This window comes from Rutilus rutilus (assembly GCF_951802725.1).
Source record: "Rutilus rutilus genome assembly, chromosome: 11".
Classification (NCBI taxonomy): Eukaryota; Metazoa; Chordata; class Actinopteri; order Cypriniformes; family Leuciscidae; genus Rutilus; species Rutilus rutilus.
In genome coordinates this window covers 11,003,763-11,025,770 of record NC_140216.1, presented here as the reverse complement: position 1 = coordinate 11,025,770, position 22,008 = coordinate 11,003,763, and the positions used below count along the sequence as shown (strand labels likewise).

Here is a 22,008-nt window from a genome sequence, read left to right as displayed (position 1 = left end):
AAAGCTGGTTAACTGTATTAATCACTCCTTTACTGACTTTACAGAAGCAAGTTTACAAACCAGGTTTTTTATCATTTTATTTGTATCTGGACAAAAAGAAAAGAAAAAAACTCAAACATTTGTTCAGAATTGTTCATGTATATGTTCGTGTGACATGTTCAGTTTGTGTGTTCGTCACTCATTCATATCGTCGGTAAAGTCAGTCACAGTACGGGCAATTGTAGGCAGAGGAGGAAAAAAAAAAAAGAAGATTTAAATATAAATACATTTAAAAGGAAAGAAATTACCAAACCAGGATACAATCTCCACCTGGGCGAGTCTTAATATCGTGTATGAAAAGTACTTAAACATGTAGCATTGTAAACACAGGTGAGTCAGCATTACTACACAACCATATGCATCAGCTCCAGGTTTGGAAGAGACAAAAAGTCTCAAAATGTCAACATCTACAAGATCTAGGACGGAAGACCATAAAGACCCAATTTCACTTATTTGTGGCCTTTTGTAAATATTTTATTGTTTTCTGCACTTCTCAGAAGTTATTTTAAGGAGTAAAGAGCAGCGCTCAACTTTAAATTGTGCCAATATAACAATATAATTGTTAAAGCTCTGGTTTAAGTGTAATTCACAGAGAGACAGATCATGAGACACCCAGATTTGTTTTGTTTGAAATCTTTTGGCTTCTGAAAGCAATGTCCTTAAATGAGAACAGAATGTCTGCGAAAGAGACCTGAACTGATTTGGATTTGCTGTAATTGTGCTACAGTAAAGTTACAGAGGGAAGTCAGACTCAGAACAACATAGTTGGGTCTACATGGTCAGCTAGTGCGCTTATAAACAAGAAAAGAGCTACACATATACACACAAAAATACTTGATGAGGGCAAAAAAAAAAAAAATTACAGATATTACAGAGCTTCTCCTTCGATAATTAGTATCTTCACTTCCTTTATGCCAATAGAACTACGCCCAAAATGAACACAAAGCTAAGCAAACAGTACACACACTGAGAACATTGCATTGGCCTTGGTTAAAAGTATTAGTTATCGAGCACAATAAATTATGCATTTTTCCTCTTTATACCTTTGAGTTTACCAATTTGGTGTACAAGTAGGAGACCATCACATCTCTAATGAAACTGTGGCAGACAATGTAACCCCTAATTTGTAAGATAAGAAAATAGAGCAGCAATATTTGCACAAAATATGTGCACATTCAAGTAAATAAAAAAAGAAAGAAAAAAAAATCAAAGACAGATTGATAAGCATTCAGCCTCTTGTCTTTGTTGGTCTGATTGGCACTTTTGTGAATAGGAGTGCATTTCCGTTAAGAGATAATTTCTTTGCTTTTTTTATGTGATCAATGTATGAATCCAGCCAGTGGTCTTGCAGACCATTAGATATATTTTATAAGCATAGTTTTTTTTTTTTTTTTTTTTTTTTTCATTCCCCCATATGATCGGTCTTATTTTGTGTAAAAAAAAAATCTGGACTGCAGCATCTTCGCTCCGAGATGGACCTGTAAACGTCCACAGAACTAGATCTGAACCAATATAAAGAAAAACCCTGTTTGAAATTCACCTTGATACTGCTGTTAAAGTAAATCAGATTGTGAAGAGGTATTTTCTAAAAGGTAAAATGCAAGCGTCTCAAATTCAAAAAGGTTCTTGAACCAGAATTAGTATGGAAACCTTCTTTCGGTTGCCGGTTCTGATCGGGAATCGCATCAGACATTGACATTTACAGAAGGAATTAACTTCTAGATATCAGTCAACCGAAACATATCCGTACCAAACACAGGATGCTGCTCCAGTAAGAACAGATGCTGATATGAACTGTGCATCACTTCCCTTCCCTCCCTACATCATCCGTCAGTCAACGTCTATGTTCTCATAGATACAAGCCCGTACTAAATCAAATGACCCCTAGCATTCACTCAGAGAAGCGCTCTTCTGTCAGTGTATTATGGAGGTAGAGGAAAATGCTTCCATAGATGACATTAATGTTTACTCGCAGTTTTAAAGTAAACCACAGCTAGTTTCGTGCAGGGCGGGAGGTTAATATCCGAACTTTTCATGTCTTCTGCCTGAAATCCAACTCTGGTGTTTTAGTGCATCAACCTAAAAAGTGCCAAACGGTAAAATAGGAAAAGATGTTTGGAGATTACGGAAGTCATTTTCCCCTCGGTTTTATGCTAATCTGTATGTGTACATGTTTAAGAAGTGTATGCTGGTCTTGTATGCATGTGTGCAAAGTGTGTGCAAATAGAACAATATCTATATATATATTTTTGCCCATATATTTCATTATTATTCATTTATATAAATAAGTATCCCTTGCCATATCTACATCACCTGCAAAAATAGAAACAGAACCCAGAACAATGAGTGTGAGCTAATTGTTGAATGAAGATCTGGCAAGGGATACGAAATGGTTGTTGGTACCAACAGAACACCATGCAAAACCCCAACATGCACATACCGAGGGCTGCACGAAACAAACACCTTGAAGTTATCAGAACCACCCAGTATTACTATGCTCCAATTAATAACGAGAAAAGAGCAGAATTAAGACTCCATCATGTGCATTACCCCGGCCCTCAGATGTGTGCTGATTTACCCCAGATCACATTTCATAGTTAAAGCCTTTTGATCAAAAGAAGAGTTATTCATAACACTGCACACCACGAATACCCTACAACTAGATATTTCACCTCTGACTGGTAAAAAAAAGAAAAAGAAAAATGGGCATTATCTTCACTAAATGGGCTCTTTGGGCCGCACTTCACCAGTCATTGTTTTTTAACAGTGATGACTTGTTATATTAGGATACTCCTTTACTAAAATGCATGGATTACTTTAACACCACCCACCACCACGTCAAACAGACTCTACATAAACTCCTGTCGTTTCCACACCCAGCATGGTCTGAAACGACAAAGTCAATGGAATACTAATACTAAGAAATTGAAACGGCTCCTGAAAGCCTTTGAAGAGTGCTTAAATTGTCATGAAATGCATCTGCAGATATCATGGTGTTTTGTCTAAAGCATGGTCATATTAAATATAACCAGGCTTTTTTAATTACCAGAATATGAGTAATGAACAGAAGAAAGAAATTCTACAACGCAACACTTGATAATTCAAACCAGGATCAAAAAGAGAAAGATGAAGATCAAGATTTTCTGATTTTCATTAGACGAGTAAACGATTCTCTCATCTTTCAGTGAAAGGGGAAAACTGAAGCATACCTTGCCTTAAAAAAAAAAAAAAAAAAAAAAAAGACACAGCGCCACGATTTCTACCTGAGGGGGATGATTATTTAGCTGCATCATTGAGGGGGACAAAAATGAAATAAACTAAAATCCAGCTCTCTCTCTCTTGGGTGTGACAGGGCAGTGGATTGGTTCCCCTGCTTAAAACACACCTCAGTGTCTAAATAAATCAGTCTGGGTGATGGGTCGCAGGTCGAAATTTGGTTCACTCAGATGTCAATCGCTGCGCTCTGAGTGTTTCCGACGCATGTTTCGGTAGGGGTATGGGGTGCGGGGAGGGGGGGGTGTAAAGGTCAGGGGGCGGCCGGGAAGGGTCTGGAGGCTGGTTATAGCTGGAAGCCCTCCATGGGAGCCTCCTGCTGGGGGAAAAGGAACTGCTGCTGGTTCTCATCCACCTGTGGTGCCAGACTGGCATCCTCTTCCTCTACTCCAAAGTAGTGCTCGATGAGGTCAAAGGCTTTCTGGTAGATCTCCTGATTTTCATGACTCTGTAGGAACTCGATTTTGTCCAACCCTGGTAGAGAGAGATTTTTTTTTTTAGAGATAGAGTTTTACTGTATTATTTATCAAATACATGCAGCCTTGGTGAGCATAAGAGATTTCTTTCAAAATGTCTGTCTGTCCATCCATCCATCTATCTATAGGTGTATATCTACATTACCTACCTATCTACCGGCCTGTTTACATCTGGTCAACTTCATGCATTTTTACAAATCTAGCTAAGAGTTCAATTTACACTTGGCCACTTTACATTTACACTTGGTGTCTCCGCAAAACAAATATAAATCTGATCTTCAATTGCCAAACTACAGTATATGCAAATTTAACAAGTTCACATCAATGAAAGCAACAGATATGAGCTGCTGCATTTTATTTATGTATTTATAATCAAAGACCGCAATAGGAGTAAGAGCCACATTAGCGCTAGTGAGATAATTTAGTCTCACTACTTTTAATGAAGATGATTGTGTGTCGAGTGCCTGTGATTGCAAAATCATTCAGTTTCATTTGCGGCAATTTGTGAGATACTCAGCTACTCATCTGTGATGCGTGTTGCAGGAGCAGAGTCATTTCTGGCTATGACACGTCATATAGCCAATAAGACATTCTCACACGTTTATTTGTTTTTACCATTTTGGGAGGATTAAAATTTACGTATATGGCTTAAACAACCAGTTGCATTTAAACTTGTCCAGTTTCGTTTGGACTGCATCTCAAACCACCTCCTAAAGTTGTTTCAGAGGCCATTTATACACCTGGGCCCGTATTCATAAAGAATCTTAATGCAAAGAGTAGCTCCTAGTGACAAAATTCTAAGAAAATTCTTAGAAATGTGGGCGTTTACTCTTAAAATTAAAGAAAAACTCCTAGTAAAGAAAAAAGTAATTCAGAAAGCATCTTAACCCTTAAAAGAGGTCTTAAGGTCAAAATTGTTAGGAGCACGGACGAGGACTTTTAAGAGGCTTAAGAGTTTCTTTAGCAGAGGAGAAAATGTCAGAAAGACGAAGAGGGAGAAGAAATGTGTTGCAGACAATGGATGACAGTGAGTTAATAAGACGCTATAGATTAGATCGTGCAGGGATCATGTTTGTGACTGATCTTTTTAGAGACACGCTAATATCTCCGACACAGCGCAGAAATGCCATAGCGCCAGAAATGAAAGTAATCACTACATTACGATATTTGGCAACTGGGAAAATTCCATGTTTGATACATTAAAACCAACATTCAAACCACCGCTTAAATAGACATGCCAGCAATCAGTGTAATTGGAAAGAGTGGAACAATTTTTATCATTCTAAGCAATCAAATACCTTATAGGAAATCAACAGCATGGTAAATAAAAAAAGGATTTATATACACATATATAATGTGTGTGTGTGTGTATGTGTGTGAGAGAACGATCAAATAGGAAAAATTACGCATGTAAGTTCAAAGTGGAGGCTTAGAATAGACCCTATACTTAAAATCACTTTTTTTTTTCCTTCTTGGACAACCAGCCAATCACAGTCTTCAAAAGATTGTGTCATACATAGCAACGGGGTCAACCCCGCCTCCTCACTAAGATAAAAGTTTTTGTATTTTCCTTACTCAGAGTTGCTCTCAGATCGGTCCCGAATCGCTCTTAAGCTAAGACTCCTACATAAAAGTTTTTAAGCTAAATTAAGAGTTTTCTGAGAGGATTCTTAGAATCTTTATGAATACGGGCCCTGGTCTTTTATACACTCGGTCTCGAATAGCTATCTGATCAGAAAAAAAAAAAAAAACACATGAAGTTACCAGGCGTAAACAGGCCCTATACGTCTATATCGATCTGTCTATCTATCTCTGCCTATCTATATCCATCTATACAAACTCTGCTTTGCTATTTTTCAACAAATGTCTTATATCTCTCTGAAAATACATGCAATTGTGCAATAATGTTGATGTAAATGGCGGTTTGGTGAAGTAATGTTACCGTAGGCTTCCTCTATGAGACTGCCGTAAGGGTTGATGCCGCTGCCGTTCTGTTTGGCCTCCTGTTCGCCCAGTCTGAGAATGTTCTCCAGACCATTCAGAGCCACCAGCACTATCTTGGAGTCCATCACAGTCAACAGATCACAGAGAGGTTTAATGCAGCCCAAATTTACCAGATACCTATAGAAAAGAAGATGATGAAAAGATAAGAGAATGAATGAGCAACTGCATGTGTGTCACCATAGGTTTATTTTCTAATCAATAGGAAATAACAGTGAAATCTAAATAAGTTCCTGCTTGGAAAAAAATATATATAAAAAAATAAAACATTTATTTTTGCCACATAATATTCATTCTCCCTCTGCTGCTTTGTGTAATTAGTCAAATTAATAAATTTGTAAAACTAGACATGCCCCAGTACGCCTGGGACAACATTTGTTCTTCAGTACTTATTTTCTCATAAAAAATAAACATCATAATTTAATTTCCCTCAGTACAAATAACTGAAGATGACATTACAAAAAGGGAATTTATGTTTGGCAAGCCGTTCCCATCAAATCACTGCGTGAAACAGTTTGCATTTCAGATTTAGACACACAATGATGCCATGAGCACTGCAACCAAATCAGTGACACGGTCTACACTGAAGACAGTATACAGATACTGACATACTCTTGTGCTTGTGTCTGTCGACAACAAAAAGAAATAGCTCTGACAGCAGCTGCACCACAAACCGTAAGTAAATGATTTCATAATGCTATGTCTGTAAATGGTTTTATAAGGATAAATGTTTTTAAAACACTATAGCGAGAGGGCATTTATTACATATTCTGTTTTCCTGTGCAATATATATGACAGACACCTCAAGTGCAGAAAGGACAGGACTTCTCATTGGTCCACAGGCAGTTTCTGCCCTGCACCCATCTTGAGACTAATCAACTAATAAGTTTAAGCCATAAAAATTCCTGAAGGACTATTTGGATGCTGCAGAAGTGGCTAAAACAAAGAACCTATGCATTACCATGTTTGGAAACCTTAAAACAAATTAAGCCGTTAATGTTCAAATTAATGCATGCATGACAGTTCAATCTTTTCCCAATCTTGTTTGGACTTCTGTATCTGTATACTTCTAACTGTGTTTTGTGCAAATCAGTTCCACAGGGGAAATAAGGAGGCCAGCAGTCAATCACAGCACTAGAATGGAGAAGCGGAAAATTGCAATCTCCTCCTCATCGTAAAAAGATAGATGTACCCTTTCAACAGAAACTCCTAAAGATTCCAGTCGCAAAGATGAGACAAACGGATCAACAAATTCTGATTCCCCAGACCATTACAGGGAAGGCAGTAACAGGTTCAAGTTCTGAGTCTCCAGCATGCAAAGGTGAGACAGAAACAGATCAACAGGTTCTGAGTCTGGTGCCATGTAATCTGAGGAGGAATCATCTGACACTATCACGCTCACCTTAGGAGACGTAAGTCATAACACAACACTTAACACTGAAGTTTAAAACAAGACTCATACATTATAAATACGATTAAATAATATCTTGGCTAGGTTAAGTTGTTTGTGCTACACTTATACTAAAGGAAGCACTCTAAGTCATATTTAATGAAGCACTGTACTGGCTGTGGAAAAAATGCCGTAAGTGTATGTCTGATAAAACTGAAACCATTTGTTGTAAGTGTGCATAGTAATAAACACTTTAAGCACACGGCTACTTCCAGACTATGTGATCTCATCAGACATCATGAAAACCACACTGCAATTCAATCTGGATAAATGCATCACAAATAGTCCCTAGTGATTCTCTAAGATTAGCGCTTACGCTGTACCATGTTAATGGCCATCTGAGAAGGCCCAACTTGGCCAGATGAAAATTGTGGGAGCACTTTAAATGGACTCCCATTCTAAACTTAAAGAATCCTGAGAATTTATTTCTGAGGTCAGCTCTGACTCCATTATATCTTGATGAGCGTGGAGCATGATCCTCGTCAACCTGTCATGTGACTTGACTGTCTCGAAAAGCAAGACATACTGGTAATCAACGAATGTGAGCAGTGTGGCTTATTTTGATCAAGAATTGCCCACTTACACAAAAAGAGAATATCTGACAGATAAGTAAAGAGGGTAAATATGATATAAAAGTCACCAATTACAGGCTGGCAATTGGGTCAATGACAAATAAGAGAGTCAACAATAAAGAAAAGTAATTAAAAAAAAAAAAGTACTATAAAACACGTCACGTTTTGTGCACACTGTGCTCACGTTGGTTTCATACAGTTTTGAAAAACATTTCTACAATCTTAGAAAAAAAGGTTCACTGGGGTTAAATATAGAGGCCTAGGGCTAAACACTAAATTCTCAAGAATCCTTTATGCCATGTCTTAAATGACTTCACACTACTTTAATGTTTAACAGGTTATTTCAATTATTCTAGTGATAAAGTACGTTTATGAGCTATTTGCAATATTTAATCTAAAAAAAAAAAAAAATTTAATTCAAACTAAATAACCCTTAAAGGTGCTGTATGTAACTTTTTTTATAAAATGAATCCTTTTTTTATTGCCCGTCTGTGAAGGGGTTGTAATCACACATTACAATGATCCACTTTTCGCGTTTTGCTATTACCTCTGAAGGCCAGTATTCCTATTTTTATGTGAAGTCTCCGGGTCGGATTTTCTGCGAAATCCACCGGATGTGACGTGCATGCGCGCTCCCGAGCCTCTCCGTTTTATATACAGTCTATTGCGACGGCACTGCAGCTAACGACATGGAGTCTGATAACACCAAAAAACGACCTGCCTCCAGCACAACACAGACTCCAACACAAACTCCAAAAAAAAAAAAAAAAAAAAAATTTTTTTATCTGCTGAAGCTCTTCAGGCCAAACGTCAATCGGATCGACTCAGGACGAAAACACGGATCAACATTGGCAGAGCGTTTGAATTATGGAGAGACCTCCGCTTTGTTTTAGGTATAAAAACAGACCCTGAGTTGGCTTTCATCCTTTTGGACAGGTAAGCTAACAATCCTTCAAAGCATGTAAAATATATTGTGATTTTGTGCTTTAGTTGGCTCAAGTTAGACATCATTAGTTCGCCAGCTAACGCCGACCATTTGCTAACGTTATCTGATGTGAAAGACTACAGTTGTAACTTTATTGCTTTTCACGAGCACGAGCGCTGTTGTTGCAATCTGAAACATCACCGCTAGAGGCCGCTGGATCCTACATACAGCACCTTTAAGGGTTCTGTATGAAGTGGCTGACAGAACCCTAGCCGAATGACTCTAAAATGTCATGTGGTGTAACTATCAAGAAAAAATAAAAATTAACATTTTCCTTAGTGAATATATGCGAGTGTACACCTCTATATATATATAAAAAAAACATTTCCATGGCAAACTATATTTTTTGTCATTGCTTGGGAAGTTGCACCACATGACATTTTACAACCTGACCTGAAGGCCTGTTCACACCGGGACGAATTTCACGCGCGATATTCGCCGACGTTTAACGCCTCGTGACTAAACAAAGGGTGCCAATGTGAGTGTGCACACCGGCGCGAAAAACGGCACGCGTAAAAGCGGCATTTTTTTTAAAAACGCCTCGGGTTCGTTTTTTTGGTTTGACGCATCGCGAGATTGGCGCTTTTGCTCACGTGTCTGGAGCTTCTGAAGTTACAGTAAAACACAACTTGGGGGCGCTCAAACACAAACGGTCTTGCCGTGCACACGTACGTAACGGCGAAGAAGATATACACCAAGTAGCGTCTACACTGCCGGGAAGAAATGAGACGAGGAAGATGCAAGGCAAGATGAGTGTAGAGCTGCTGGTCTCGTTGGTGTCGGAACATAAAGAACTATATGACAAATGCGACAGCGACTACAAAAATCTTGATAAAAGAGAATTGTTATGGAGTGGTTTCTGTTTTACATTAAGCGCCATCTAATGTCAGGGAATGAATTTGCATGTTCACTCGGCTCATCGTCAGCGAAAATCGCTTGGGTGTGAACACAAAAAACGCGTTGAAAAACGCTGGCGAATAACGCGCGCCGATATTCGTCCCGGTGTGTAGGGCCCTTAACTCTACCTTGTCATAAAAAGGTCAAATTATCTGATATTTAAAGGTGCATTGCGCAAGTCTCTGAGTTTTTGCAGAACTATGCCCCCTTCTGGCGACACGCAAAACTGCAACCAGAGTTGTGCACGCGGTTACGTGGAGTTTGCGTTGGGGTTCAACTTTGGGATGAACTAGAAGCCGGTCTCTTTGAATCCATCTTCTACTTTTGCAAAAGTCGCTCGAGTTGTCTTCGCTGATGCGGATAATGGCGGCGAATACACAAACCTGCCAGACATAACCAGGTGAGCGTGAACGCGCATGACGTCACACCCAGTCGATTCCGTCCCGAATCCCTCTTATTTATTTTACTGTACAGGATTATAGAGGCAATCGCAGTGATCATAGAAGGGCTCATTCAGCCCATCAGGCAATTGTTTAAGCATGTATGGGTTAGAAAAACGGGTATTTTTAACATGAAATGTTGCGCAATGCACCTTTAAAGAGACTTATTGACTTTGACACAGTCATAAGGGTTTGTAGTGGTCCTCTCTGATATCACTTCCTATCTGATCTGAATGTTTTGGCATGTCGGTCGCCAAAAACGAACACAGTGATGGCAAATGGTATGGCCGTCTTGGCGACAGGTTTGTCAGATGCCTAAATGCTTAAGATGCTTAAGACGTGCCATTTGAAAGTGGACACTCAGAGCTCACCTGATCTGCTCGGGTGTGCCACCTGACGTGGCATTAGTGATCGCCCACGCCGCCTCCTTCCTGGTGCGGAACTCTGCTTTCTGAAGGATTTCTATCAAGACCGGGAAGATGTTTGCATCTATTACAGCCTGTAGACGAAGATGACGGTGAGAAAAAGAACAGAGGATTAAAGTCATCCTTAAAGGGATATTTCACCGCTGGAAAGATAAATGTGTATTTAAATTGGGTCATTTATGTAGTAGAAATGTGAAATTATTTTAGAAGTTGGTGCCCTCTAGACTGAGAAAAGCCAGAAAATTTATTTTTGGCTCATATGGATGAAAGACAACAACTCCCAGAATGCACTTGCTTCACTGCCCTACGAGGCCACTCCCAAGCTGCGCCTATCGGTTACAGAGGGCAGTATCGGAAGAAATGATACAACTATGCTACTAGTTGTCGCCGTTTTATCGTGAGATCACACCCCCTATGGGCGGGTTGAAAACATGTGGAACTAGCTCCTACTACTGGCTGTAGTCTCTAGCCTCTGGCCAAAAAAGCCTCCGATGATGCAAAATCTGAAGTATCCCTTTAAATCCAAAAATAAATCCCAAGACACGACAAACAAGTTCACTCCTTTGAAGGTTTGAGGGTGCAGCCGTAACCCTGTCGCACGTGATAAACAAGCTGAGCCCTCAGCTTGTGGAGATGTGGAGTGTGGGTCAGGGTGTACCTGAATCTGTGCTCTGTTTCCCGCTGTGATGTTGGAGATGGTCCAACACGCCTCCTTCCTGATGGATTCCTTGGCGCTACTGAGCAGGTGCAGGAGGCAGGGGAGAGCAGAGCAGTTCAACACCACCTAGGGCAGAGAAAAAGAGAGGATGAGGAGACCATCCATCTCCAGTCTGAAACTAGAGATAATCATACATGATGATGAACAAACACATCTGTTCACACGCAAACACACCTGCGTCTGAATGTCATCTCCTGTAACGATGTTTCCAACAGCCCTCAGAGAAGGAGAGGCCACCTTGTAATCGGTGTGCCTGCAAGAAGAGAGGAAATAGGTCATTTAGCAAACAGCTTAAACCAGTGATTCTTAACTTTCTTGACTTGGCCCATACAACATATTGGAAGGCCCCCCTGATTATATATTATACGTAGATACTTTCAGTGTTTCTGAGGTTTTCAAACTTTTTTGTATTAACAAAAGTATTGATAAATGAATGAACCACATTTATGATTTTAGCAGTTTCAAGAACTTTTTTTTTTTTCAATTAAAACTTTGATAGGAAATATGGTCTCAGTTCACATCTTGATTTTATCTTTTTTTTATTATAAACAAAGAATTAATTTAAAGCTGCAGTCCATAACTTTTTTGGGTTAAAAATTAGAAAGCTTTCACTACTTTTTATCATACGTCTCCTTAAAAGTTTCCACTGGTTTATGCAAAGCTCAAATAAATAAAAATTAAATCTGCCAATAAACATTCTGCAATTGTAATACTGAGCTTTAAAAAAGTGAAATCAAAACAGATTCTACTTAGTTTGTTTTCATAATCTCTTTTGGACTTGCAATATAGCATTTATGATGCTTTTTTTCTCTCGTTTATTTCCCCCTCAAGCTTGATTGGTACTGGCTGTGAAAATGCTATTGTTGTATGGAAAAATATTAGCATAAACAATTTTCTACTTTTTTCTAGATGATGTTTTGTTATACTATCCTGTTATTATACAATCAAATAAAGTGGATTTATTCAAGTCCTCACTCGACATCCTTCATTATGTCCTGTTGAATATTCAGTTTCACTATGACAAATGTCCTTATAAAACTTACAAGTGTAGCAGTTTCATGTTGACTTTAAATATAACCCAGAAATGTCAATGTAGTCATAACAGCTGACTCACATGAGCAGCTCCACCAGCCTCCTACAGACCCCTGAATCGATAACTGCCTGGATCTTCTCATTGGGCCCATCAGAGAGATAGGAGAGGGCCCAACAGGCATCAGCCAGCAGGTCTGAATCACTGCTGAACAAAAGACGGGACAGCACAGGCAGGCATGGAGACACCTACAAGAGCAAAAGAGAGCTTTCAATATGAAATCCACAGATTAAGAGAAAACATGTCATTTAGCCTCTGAAATTATGAAAAAAAAAAGAAATGCACCCTGACATTAAAGACGTGTGTGAGTGTGAGTGTGAGTGTGAGAGAGAGAACAAGTGTTGTCAAGGGTCAGAGAAGCAGTACAGACCTTCTCAAAGTCTGGGGGTGGACTTTTGCCTCTGCAGAGGTTGGACAAGGCCCACACAGCATTCCTGGTCATTGTGAGACGAGTTGATTTGGTCAGCAGCCTGGGGAAAATAAGTATCATCAAGAAAACAATCAATCCTCATATTCAGCACAAAAACGTTTGTTTCCTCTGCAGAGGATGTTAATTAAATTCACTGTTTTGTCAGATAAACACTAGCATTGTGATCTCATGTTAGCACTCACATTAGTAGAGGTGGAAGGATATTACAGTTTAGCACGTAATCTCTGCACACAGCGCTGTCTCCCGCAATGTTCCCCAAAGCCCAAACAGCCTGTGACACAAAGATTCATCAATTTACCCACATGGGATTCATACTCATTTAGCACAAACAAAACAAGGTGACTTATCCATTGCAACTTCACAACTCGTACCTGCTCCTGTACGTCTTCAAACTCTGAGTTGAGAAGCTCGATAAAGACAGGTACGGCACCAGCCTCTATCACAAACTTCGTTTGCAGAGATGTTCCAGATGCGATGTTGGTCAGTGCCCAAGCAGCCTCAAACTGAGAGGCGTGAAAAGAAAAAAACCCACACACACACACACATTCAAGGACCTGACTTTAGAATTAATCCTAAATTAGTTAGAAAAATGTATTCATATTGCATTCAAACTCACCTGTAATGTGCAATTTGTACTTTTCTGAAGGAACTCAACAAATCTATTCACAACTCCCTGTGTGCTTATCACCTCGTCGATAGGTGGGTTTGGTTCTGAAAAACACAAAGATGTATTTATTAAAACTCCGGCACGCTTTTAAGCAATTCCAGACATGTGATTGTGTAAGATACCTTTGGAAAGTAGTTTTCTGAACCTCTGTGTTGTGACCAGCTGTAGTTCAGGATCTTCTGAGAAGAGCATTTCAACCATGTCTCTTGTAATTACTCCATCCTAAAAAACACATAGGACAAACTCGGTCTAGATCAATGACCGTAATTTGTTTTCAGTCCAGGTTTGCACCTCTGAGAAGTCCAAATCAATAGTGCTTATTGAATTAAGGGGTCATAATGCACTACTAACAACAATCCCAGAGTTACCTCACCCTTTCAGTGATATAATGGGAGAAAGCAAACTGTGCATTTGGGTTTGAACTCACTGGGGCTGTGGTGGAGGAGACGTAGGAATCCATGAGTGGACTGTCAAACATTCCCCCTTCTTCACCTAGCAGCTCCACATTTCTCCTCTTAAACAGCTGCCAAGAGAAATAGAGAGAATCAATGGTGCAAATTGCATCAATTGATGTGAGAGTTAAAGTTAACGTGAGACAACATTCATAACCCATTTAAATTCTGTAACGTGATGCATTTCAGGAAACAACAGGATAGTCAATGAGGGAAAAAAACATGTAGGATGGGACTAGGGCTGCAACAACTAATTGGAAAAATCGCCAAGAATCGATCACCTGTTGCTCTCGTTTCTGTTTCCTCAGCTGAATGCCTTCCTCCTCTCTTCTTCGACGCATCTCATCCAGGTTGAGTGCTTTGTTCTTATAGCGGTTCATCCTGAAGTTATCCTTCGCAGGACTTCCTGAAGGCTCTGCAGGGCAAGACGAGTCAGAAACAGGTTACAGACAACTCCAAAAGACACAACAGACAATTACATGACATGAGAAATCAAATTTGCCTTGACCTTTTTGACATACAAGAGGTCTTCGCACCATTAAAACATCCTGCAAGCTCCAAAAACTGCTCGTTTGGATATTGTGGGATGTGACGTCACACAAGCAAATGCATTTGCATATGCCTGCCCCCAGAGCAAGACAGTGACTAAGAGTTTATTTATACATCATCGCACAACTGGTATTCATTCGCTTAACGGCTGACAATTGCCTACACTGGATGTGAGTGTTGCACCAAAATCAAACAGAATCCATTATACTAACTGAGGTGGTCTACACTAGATAGAGTATACAGATGCCCGCTCACTTTACGCGTGCCGAAAAAAGGCTTTGACGCGTCCTCATTTGAGTCTCTGTACAGACTTCAGGATACTAGCGCCAGGAACAATTGGATTGTTTATTTTTAATGGCATCCTGGATCGCATCAGAGGGTTATATGTTGTTCAGAGAATTTTACTGCAGATTTTGTTAACGGGACACAGGGTAATGGAGAGTTGACAAAGAAACTTTTGTTGAAAGATGAAGCAGCCAACAGTATGGGATCTGACAGCAGCAACATCACAAATCTTACGCAAATTATGTCATAATGCCTTGCGTGTAAACGACGGTTTTATAAGGATAATGTTTTCAAAACACTTATGTGCAATAGCAAGTGGGCGTGGATACTGTTTTCTATGCAATGACGTTAGCCAATCCTAGGAGCTGCCCCTTAAAAATGTATTATTTCAGACAAGGGGTCAGAATGAGGGATGAAAAGAATTGTTTTTCCACATATTTATTTGTGCAAACCCATTTAGTTAATCTGCTTCAAACAAAGATAGACCATTATAACCAACTTCCCTTTCACTTCATACTATCAAAGACATTAGATTTACCAAGACAATGCACTTATATTATTATGAATGGGAGAAAGTGCAACACATAATATGATGGAATAAGTCCCGCGGCGCCTTCTAAATAAAAGAGCCAATGGCTTATTGGTAAAGTCATTGCGTCACTGCAGCTGCCTTTAGAAGCTCCGATTGCCAACCTGCCATAGAAACAGTCAGTGTCCTGACTGAGATGCGGACTTAGGACTGCACATGTGCATTGGCTGGTCCAGTCTGAAACGTACGCTTTTTTTTTAACACTATTGTGTATAAGAAACAACATTAATGGGAAAGTGGCATCAGCTTTTTTTGCTGATTTGAAATATGTTATTTAAATGTATGGCAAGGAGTTTTTGAGATTTTAGGATTCCCCTATTCAAATTGACAGTGGTCTTGGATGCCCGAAGAAGGCGTTGCTAATATGTCCGCCGAGTGAAAAGACTTTACGTGAAAGGGACTTTGAAACTATCCATCCAGTAAAATGCAAGATTAGCAGCATTAGCGCTTTCCAAATCTCAGTGCCCCACCTATTAAACAAAAGCAGTATAAACCATTGGTAAAATTTATTTAGTTTCTGACTTGAACATGTGACATCACAGCTCAGATATAGGAGCTTCCCAAGACCACATGAAGGAAGAGTGTAGCTGAAATTAGTCTCAGCCCACAAACCTATGGCTGAACGTCTGATGCATATGGAACACTTTTCTGGAAACACTTCAGGAGTTTTGAAGATGAACGCTTTCCAGGATCAACTAAACGCTGGATTTTCAAAAGCATGTTAAGTTCGCAGCTCCATTGTTGCAGTAAACTTGCACAACGTTCTTGAATGAATAATTTATTAGATGCACGCCGGTCTGTTATTGTAGGGACATCGGCATTATATTGTCACGTCCCCTAAACATGACGTGGAAACAAAGCGAACTGTGATTGGTTGCGTTACATGTCAGTCAAACGTCATCTTGGCCCAAAAAAAAACTGCGAGAAAGTCCAAACCTCCTGCCGTCAGTCTGAAGGACAGGCTATGCGAGACTAAGCTGAAATTGACAAACCTTTTTAATTAGAAGTGGTTGTCCATATCATTTTGGTCATGCAGTATATTTTTTATTGCATATGAGCTTGCATTGGGGTCAGTAATATTTTTTTTAAAGCAATTAATACTTTTATTCAGAAAAAAGTTCATTGAATGGATCAAAAGTAAAAGTAAACAATGTTACAAAAGATTTCTGAATCAAATAAATGCTCTTCTTTTCACAAAAATATCAACATTGATAAAAGTAATAGGCTAAATATTTCTTGAGCACCAAGCAGGATTATTATAATAAATTAATTACATTTATAAATATATTAAAGTAGAAAACAGTTATTTTAAACTGTAGTAATATTTCACAATACTTCACTGTTTTTACGATTAAATAATTGCAGCCTTTTAGATAAAAAAACTTTTGAATGACTTCTCGTAGATGAGAATGAGAATAAAGAGCTTGATTTGAACTCTTCATCCCAATTTGCAGATGGCTAAGTACTTATCCGTCAATAAGCTGCTAGTGAGGAAAGTATGAGCGCAAGACCTGCACAAACTGTCTGCTGTGGACAGATGATATGCATGCATTTGGGCATTTTGACGGGAAAAACAAAACAGCTATGACAATTTCAATTAGCGTGCCATCTGCAAGAGCGCACATGTCGTCAATAACGAGACTAAAATGGATGTGGAAGTGCTTAGCTTATTAAATCCTTCCTTTCAAAATATAACAATGACTGCTGGAGAAATTGTTCAGCAGTCTCAGCAGCTATCTCCAGCTTCATTACTCACTTTGGTCTGTTTGTGCTGAGCACAACAGACTTGAACAGAGCCACCCGGAGTCAGTGAGCAAAACCACTTTTATTGAGGGTGTCTAAACACTGTTTGCATGAGCAAGCAGCTAAAGCAGCCTGTCTCAGCATTTGTGTGGCACTGAGAGCAGAGGAGGCTACGAATGATGACTGGCTAATGCTTCCGAATGCACATCAGGGGGCTAACAAACAAAGTGCCTGAGGGTACAGTTGCTGATCTTGGATTCGCTCCCATCCTTTCTGTAAGATCTTATTGTACAGTGTCTCAAAGGAGGAAAATATCCTAAAATCAGCATTGGCACCATATGAAGACCTCCATAACCTTCAGTCAGAAAATCTGCAGTTCTGGAACAGAGAACTACCACAAGTATCAGCTTGACTGCTGTTGTTAGAAATGAGTCTCCCTGATGGGTAAGGCCTTCTTCACAACATATGGAAGGATGCATTTCAATCGAGCTCCTCAGGAGCAATATAGGCCATGGCTTAAAGAGAATAGTCTACATGACCGTTAAAAAGTTTAGGGCTGGTAAGATTTTTAAGTCTCTTATTCGTATAAAGGTTGAATTCAATAATAAAAAAAAAGCAGCATATTCTGAAATATTAATATACCATTTTTTTTTTAAATTCATATATAAATCTTTATATTTCTATTTTAATATTTTTTAATGCATTTAAAAATATATTTATGTGATGGCAAAGCTGAATTTTCAGCAATATTACTTCAGTCTTCAACATTGCATCTTTCACAAATCATTCTAATACTGATTTGGTGTTCAAGAAACATTTCTTATTATTATCAATGTTGAAAACAGTTGTGCTCAATGTGCTGCTTTATCTTTGTGGAAACCCAAATTTGATTCTCTTTGAATAGAAAAGTCATTCTTTGAAATAGTAAAGACATTTGTTCACTTTTGATCAATTAATTTGATGTTACAGAATAAAAGTAGCCTATTAATTTCATTCATTCATTAAAAAAATAAATAATAATCATCATACTAATCCCACATTTTCGAACAGTAGTGTAAAATGCCCAAAATAAATGGGCTATAAATACTTCAGCTTTCAAGAGAACACAAAGTCATAACCAGATCATTGAGTCATGAGCAAAACTTAAGAACCTGATCAGTCAGATTAGCAAATGAATCATTCAGGACAGATCACTGAAAAGAACAAAAGAATGTTTTGTTCATAAATCAGACTAATAAATCACTAATTCTCTCATTAACATAAGGAGAGCAGTGGCAAATGTCAAGATTTGAATAACTCATTGTTTGTCTGTGCCTCAAAAAAGGCTAACATGCAGCTTCAAAACACTTGGAACATAGCATCCGAATGATATGGACCACTTTAAAAAAAGTTGACAGCCCCAGTCCCTATTCACTTTCATTATATTGGGTAAAGTGGCCAGGATATTCTTCTGTCCCATGGAGGAAAGAGATCATATGGGTCTGGAACAACATGAGGATGAGTAGGGTGTTTTTTTTTTTTTTTTTTTGATGAACTAGGCCTATTCCTTTAAGAAGAGAAAGAACTTCATAACGACTAACAAATTTAGACGGGATGACAAGCAGGCTGTGGCTCAACCCGACTCAAGCGCTCCATGACATAGTTGCCCATCACATGGGCCTCACAAATAGCAGTGTGGGCTGGGCCCCTGTCGCAGAACTATTTTAAAGGAGTGTGTTTGCTACGGCTTAAAACGCAGCACTAGGGACAGACAGCAGACGGGCTCAGGACATAGACTATCCAAAGGTTAAAGGGATAGTTCACCCAAAAATAAAAATTCTGTCATTAATTACTCGCCCTCACATCGTTCAAAACCAGTTTCGGAACACAAAAAAGAAAATCTTTTTGATGAAATCTGAGAGCTTTCTGAACTCTCCATGAGCAGCTATGCAAATTAAACGTTGACGCTTCAAAAAGTTCATAAAGAGATCGTAAAACGAATCAATATGAATTGAGTCAAATTTTCTGAAGAGACACAATCGCTTTACATGATGAACAGACTGAATTTAGGCTTTTATTCACATGTGGATGCCATAAAAAAAAAACTTATTTATAAGAATTCAAGGTTACATGGGTCAAAAATCTGAAACACTGGCCACTTTTGAAAAAATTGTTGAGCTGATTTGTTTTAATGATAGTTTAATAGGATGTTTTCAGTATCAAATTTGCACCATGGAAAGCAATGAGAAACCCAATTTGAAGAAATATCTGCAAAAGTGCAGCCTAAACCTGCCGGTTTCAGCATATCAAATTGCAAACTGAAATGCCACAGTGTGTGTGAAAACCTCTAAATTTCCATGGAAAAGCTGCCAAATATCACATTAATTTCCAATGTGATGATTCTTTGAAATAGTAGCCTATAACACCCGACAAAGCAAGTCAGCAGCAGTCAGGTAGTCTCTGACATCCTATCTGAATCATTCCAGTCCCAACCTCTTCCTCCCTTCAAACAACCCATTCAACAGTATTCTGTAAAGCTGGGGTCCAAATAATATTTAACAGACATGCATCATGAGTGATGTTTTATCGTCCTGACAACCTAGCCAAGGGGTTACAACAAGAAACAGCCGATTTACTTCCATTCGGCGAAGTAAACTATGAATAAACACCTGATAAACAGATTTAAGGGTTGGTCACATGTTACAGTCGACTGGTGAACTCGCTGACATTGTAGATCAGTTGTTTAGTCTGTTTAACCCCGTCAGCTGTCTACCTACCTAGAGAGCATTTATAGACATCATTTTTATGTGAACCATGACAGTTCACTGCGTTATTCTTTAACGTATAATGTTGGAGATGATTTGACAAACATGAGACGATTTCACAACATCTGACTAAGCATGACCAAGCGTTTACACCGGCAAAGATTCAAAATTGCCTCCCACTTCAGTCAACCCTGAATCAATCTTACAAGTGCCAATTTGAAAAGCGTTTAAGCTTCATACATTTGCTTTCAGATTCACTGATAAACCTATAGGTCGAGTACAGCAATGTGCTAAGCTAACTGGCCGTTTACACTCATGCTTTAACTGACATGGTGTAGCTTCTCTCGGATTTTCAGCTACAGATTTGCTCCCTAAACATCGCAAACAGAACTGACTCGTTAAAAAACAGTATAGTTTGAATACTTACCCATCGTACTTTCTTTACTGATATACGCCTTGATGATTGGTAATATCAACGCTGTAATCTTAACACTCTCCTTGTCTTCCAGAATTTGCTTCTCACAAACAATATGTCGGTGATCTACGGAGAGCCGAAGGAGACAAACTTAATGACAGCGTTTTCAATTTGTGTCCTACGAAACGTCGAGCAAAAAGCGAGAATAGTCTGTCAATAAATATACTTAGACATATATTCAATAAATATTGCATTTATTGAATATATAATATTTTTGTTATAGAATTTATTTCTTATTGATTTACAACACAATTACAGGTTATGAAGATATAATCTATGATAAATCGTCTAATATCTATAGTCAAGAACTAGTTTGCTATAGGCTATGAGCTTGCCAATACACAATACACAAACACTGTAAAAAAATATGGTGAAGCAAATATTGTTTTATTTATTTGTGCATATTCACACAAACAATGCCAAGACATACAGTAGCTTATGTTCAGTTCTACTAAATAAAATGTTAACATAACACGGGTGCATAAGGAAGCCTATGATCATAATAAGAATAATAAAAAATAACATAGGCTACTTGTCAGTATGATATTCAATAATATTATTTTAGATTTGTACATTTATACAACAACTGTTTTGTGAACAAAATCATCTCATTTTATGTAAATAGAACTTCCCCATTTAATAATAATTAGGCCTGTGAATAATTATCATGGCCATTGAAAAGTAATTATATCACTTCCAACCAACTACAAAACTGCATTTATGTAAACAAAATTCATGTCATGTCATTTATATTAAAACTATATTGAAGCATTTCACATGTTTTGATTGAACTTGAAACATATTTTATTTGATTAATAATGAAGAATTCATTCAAGTTTCACACCATTTTCCAAACAAGGAAGTATCTAATAAAATGATATTATTTATCTATATTTTGTCGATAAATTCATTTAATAAATGTAAACAAACAAAATTAGTGGATAATGCAGTATTTCTTGATATAGACTACATATTAAAATTTATATTAGACTTTCTTTATTTCTCATTCTTTTTTTTTTCTTACCTGATTCAGACCAAAGACCCATACATTGATCTTGTCTTGAATGTGAACTCACTGTGGATTGTCTTTGCGCCCTTGTGACTCCATTAATGCACTCAGCTCGGCACAAATTGAATGTGACGCAATAACAGAGTGTGTCGTACCTGCACTCAATTCTCTGCGAGCAGGTAGCGATAAATTATAGTCCAACTCCTGTGGTTAGGCCCCTGATGACATTGCGTTCAATGAACACTTGGGGGCAACATTGGATTAACTCAGTGAGGGCCCCAAAGGGGACTCACCATGCAGAGAGATTTGTATAATGTTCCCGAGACACTGTGGATTTACATTTGTGTGATGTGAAATAATGAAAGATATAAGGGGTCTTCACATCTGCAACCGCATACTGCTGATGTCAGTTTTCCTGCAGTGGCTTACAGTTTTCCACCAATTCCTAATTTAAGGACCATCAAACCTGATCTTGTGTAGCTAGGCAGTTTAAACGAATGGGGAAATAAAACAGGGCCATTCATCAGTGCCAGGATTCAAAAGGTGAGTCGTGACCCCAAGTAGAAAGAAATTCCTATATCTGGCATAAGCAATATGTTTCAGTAAAGCTGCAATAATGGCCACACAGTCCTTATTTTTTACACACAGACAAATGAGTATTACTGTATTTCCTGGACCCCACATTTGCCAGAAAGACAT

General features: G+C 38.5%; 1 protein-coding gene across 1 annotated transcript; it reads right to left on the bottom strand.

Moving 5' to 3' along the window:
* Positions 1-1,442: 1,442 nt before the first annotated feature.
* kpna6 (karyopherin alpha 6 (importin alpha 7)) lies at positions 1,443-20,430 on the bottom strand. The gene is made up of 14 exons (XM_084422774.1): positions 20,253-20,430; positions 14,197-14,330; positions 13,891-13,986; positions 13,586-13,685; positions 13,413-13,507; positions 13,168-13,299; positions 12,979-13,067; positions 12,737-12,836; positions 12,391-12,554; positions 11,451-11,529; positions 11,217-11,342; positions 10,505-10,632; positions 5,731-5,909; positions 1,443-3,786 (listed from the first exon to the last, which is right to left on the bottom strand). Exons 1-14 carry the CDS (start codon positions 20,254-20,256, stop codon positions 3,599-3,601), a joined length of 1,614 nt encoding a protein of 537 aa, XP_084278900.1. The 5' UTR covers positions 20,257-20,430; the 3' UTR covers positions 1,443-3,598.
* Positions 20,431-22,008: the final 1,578 nt, after the last annotated feature.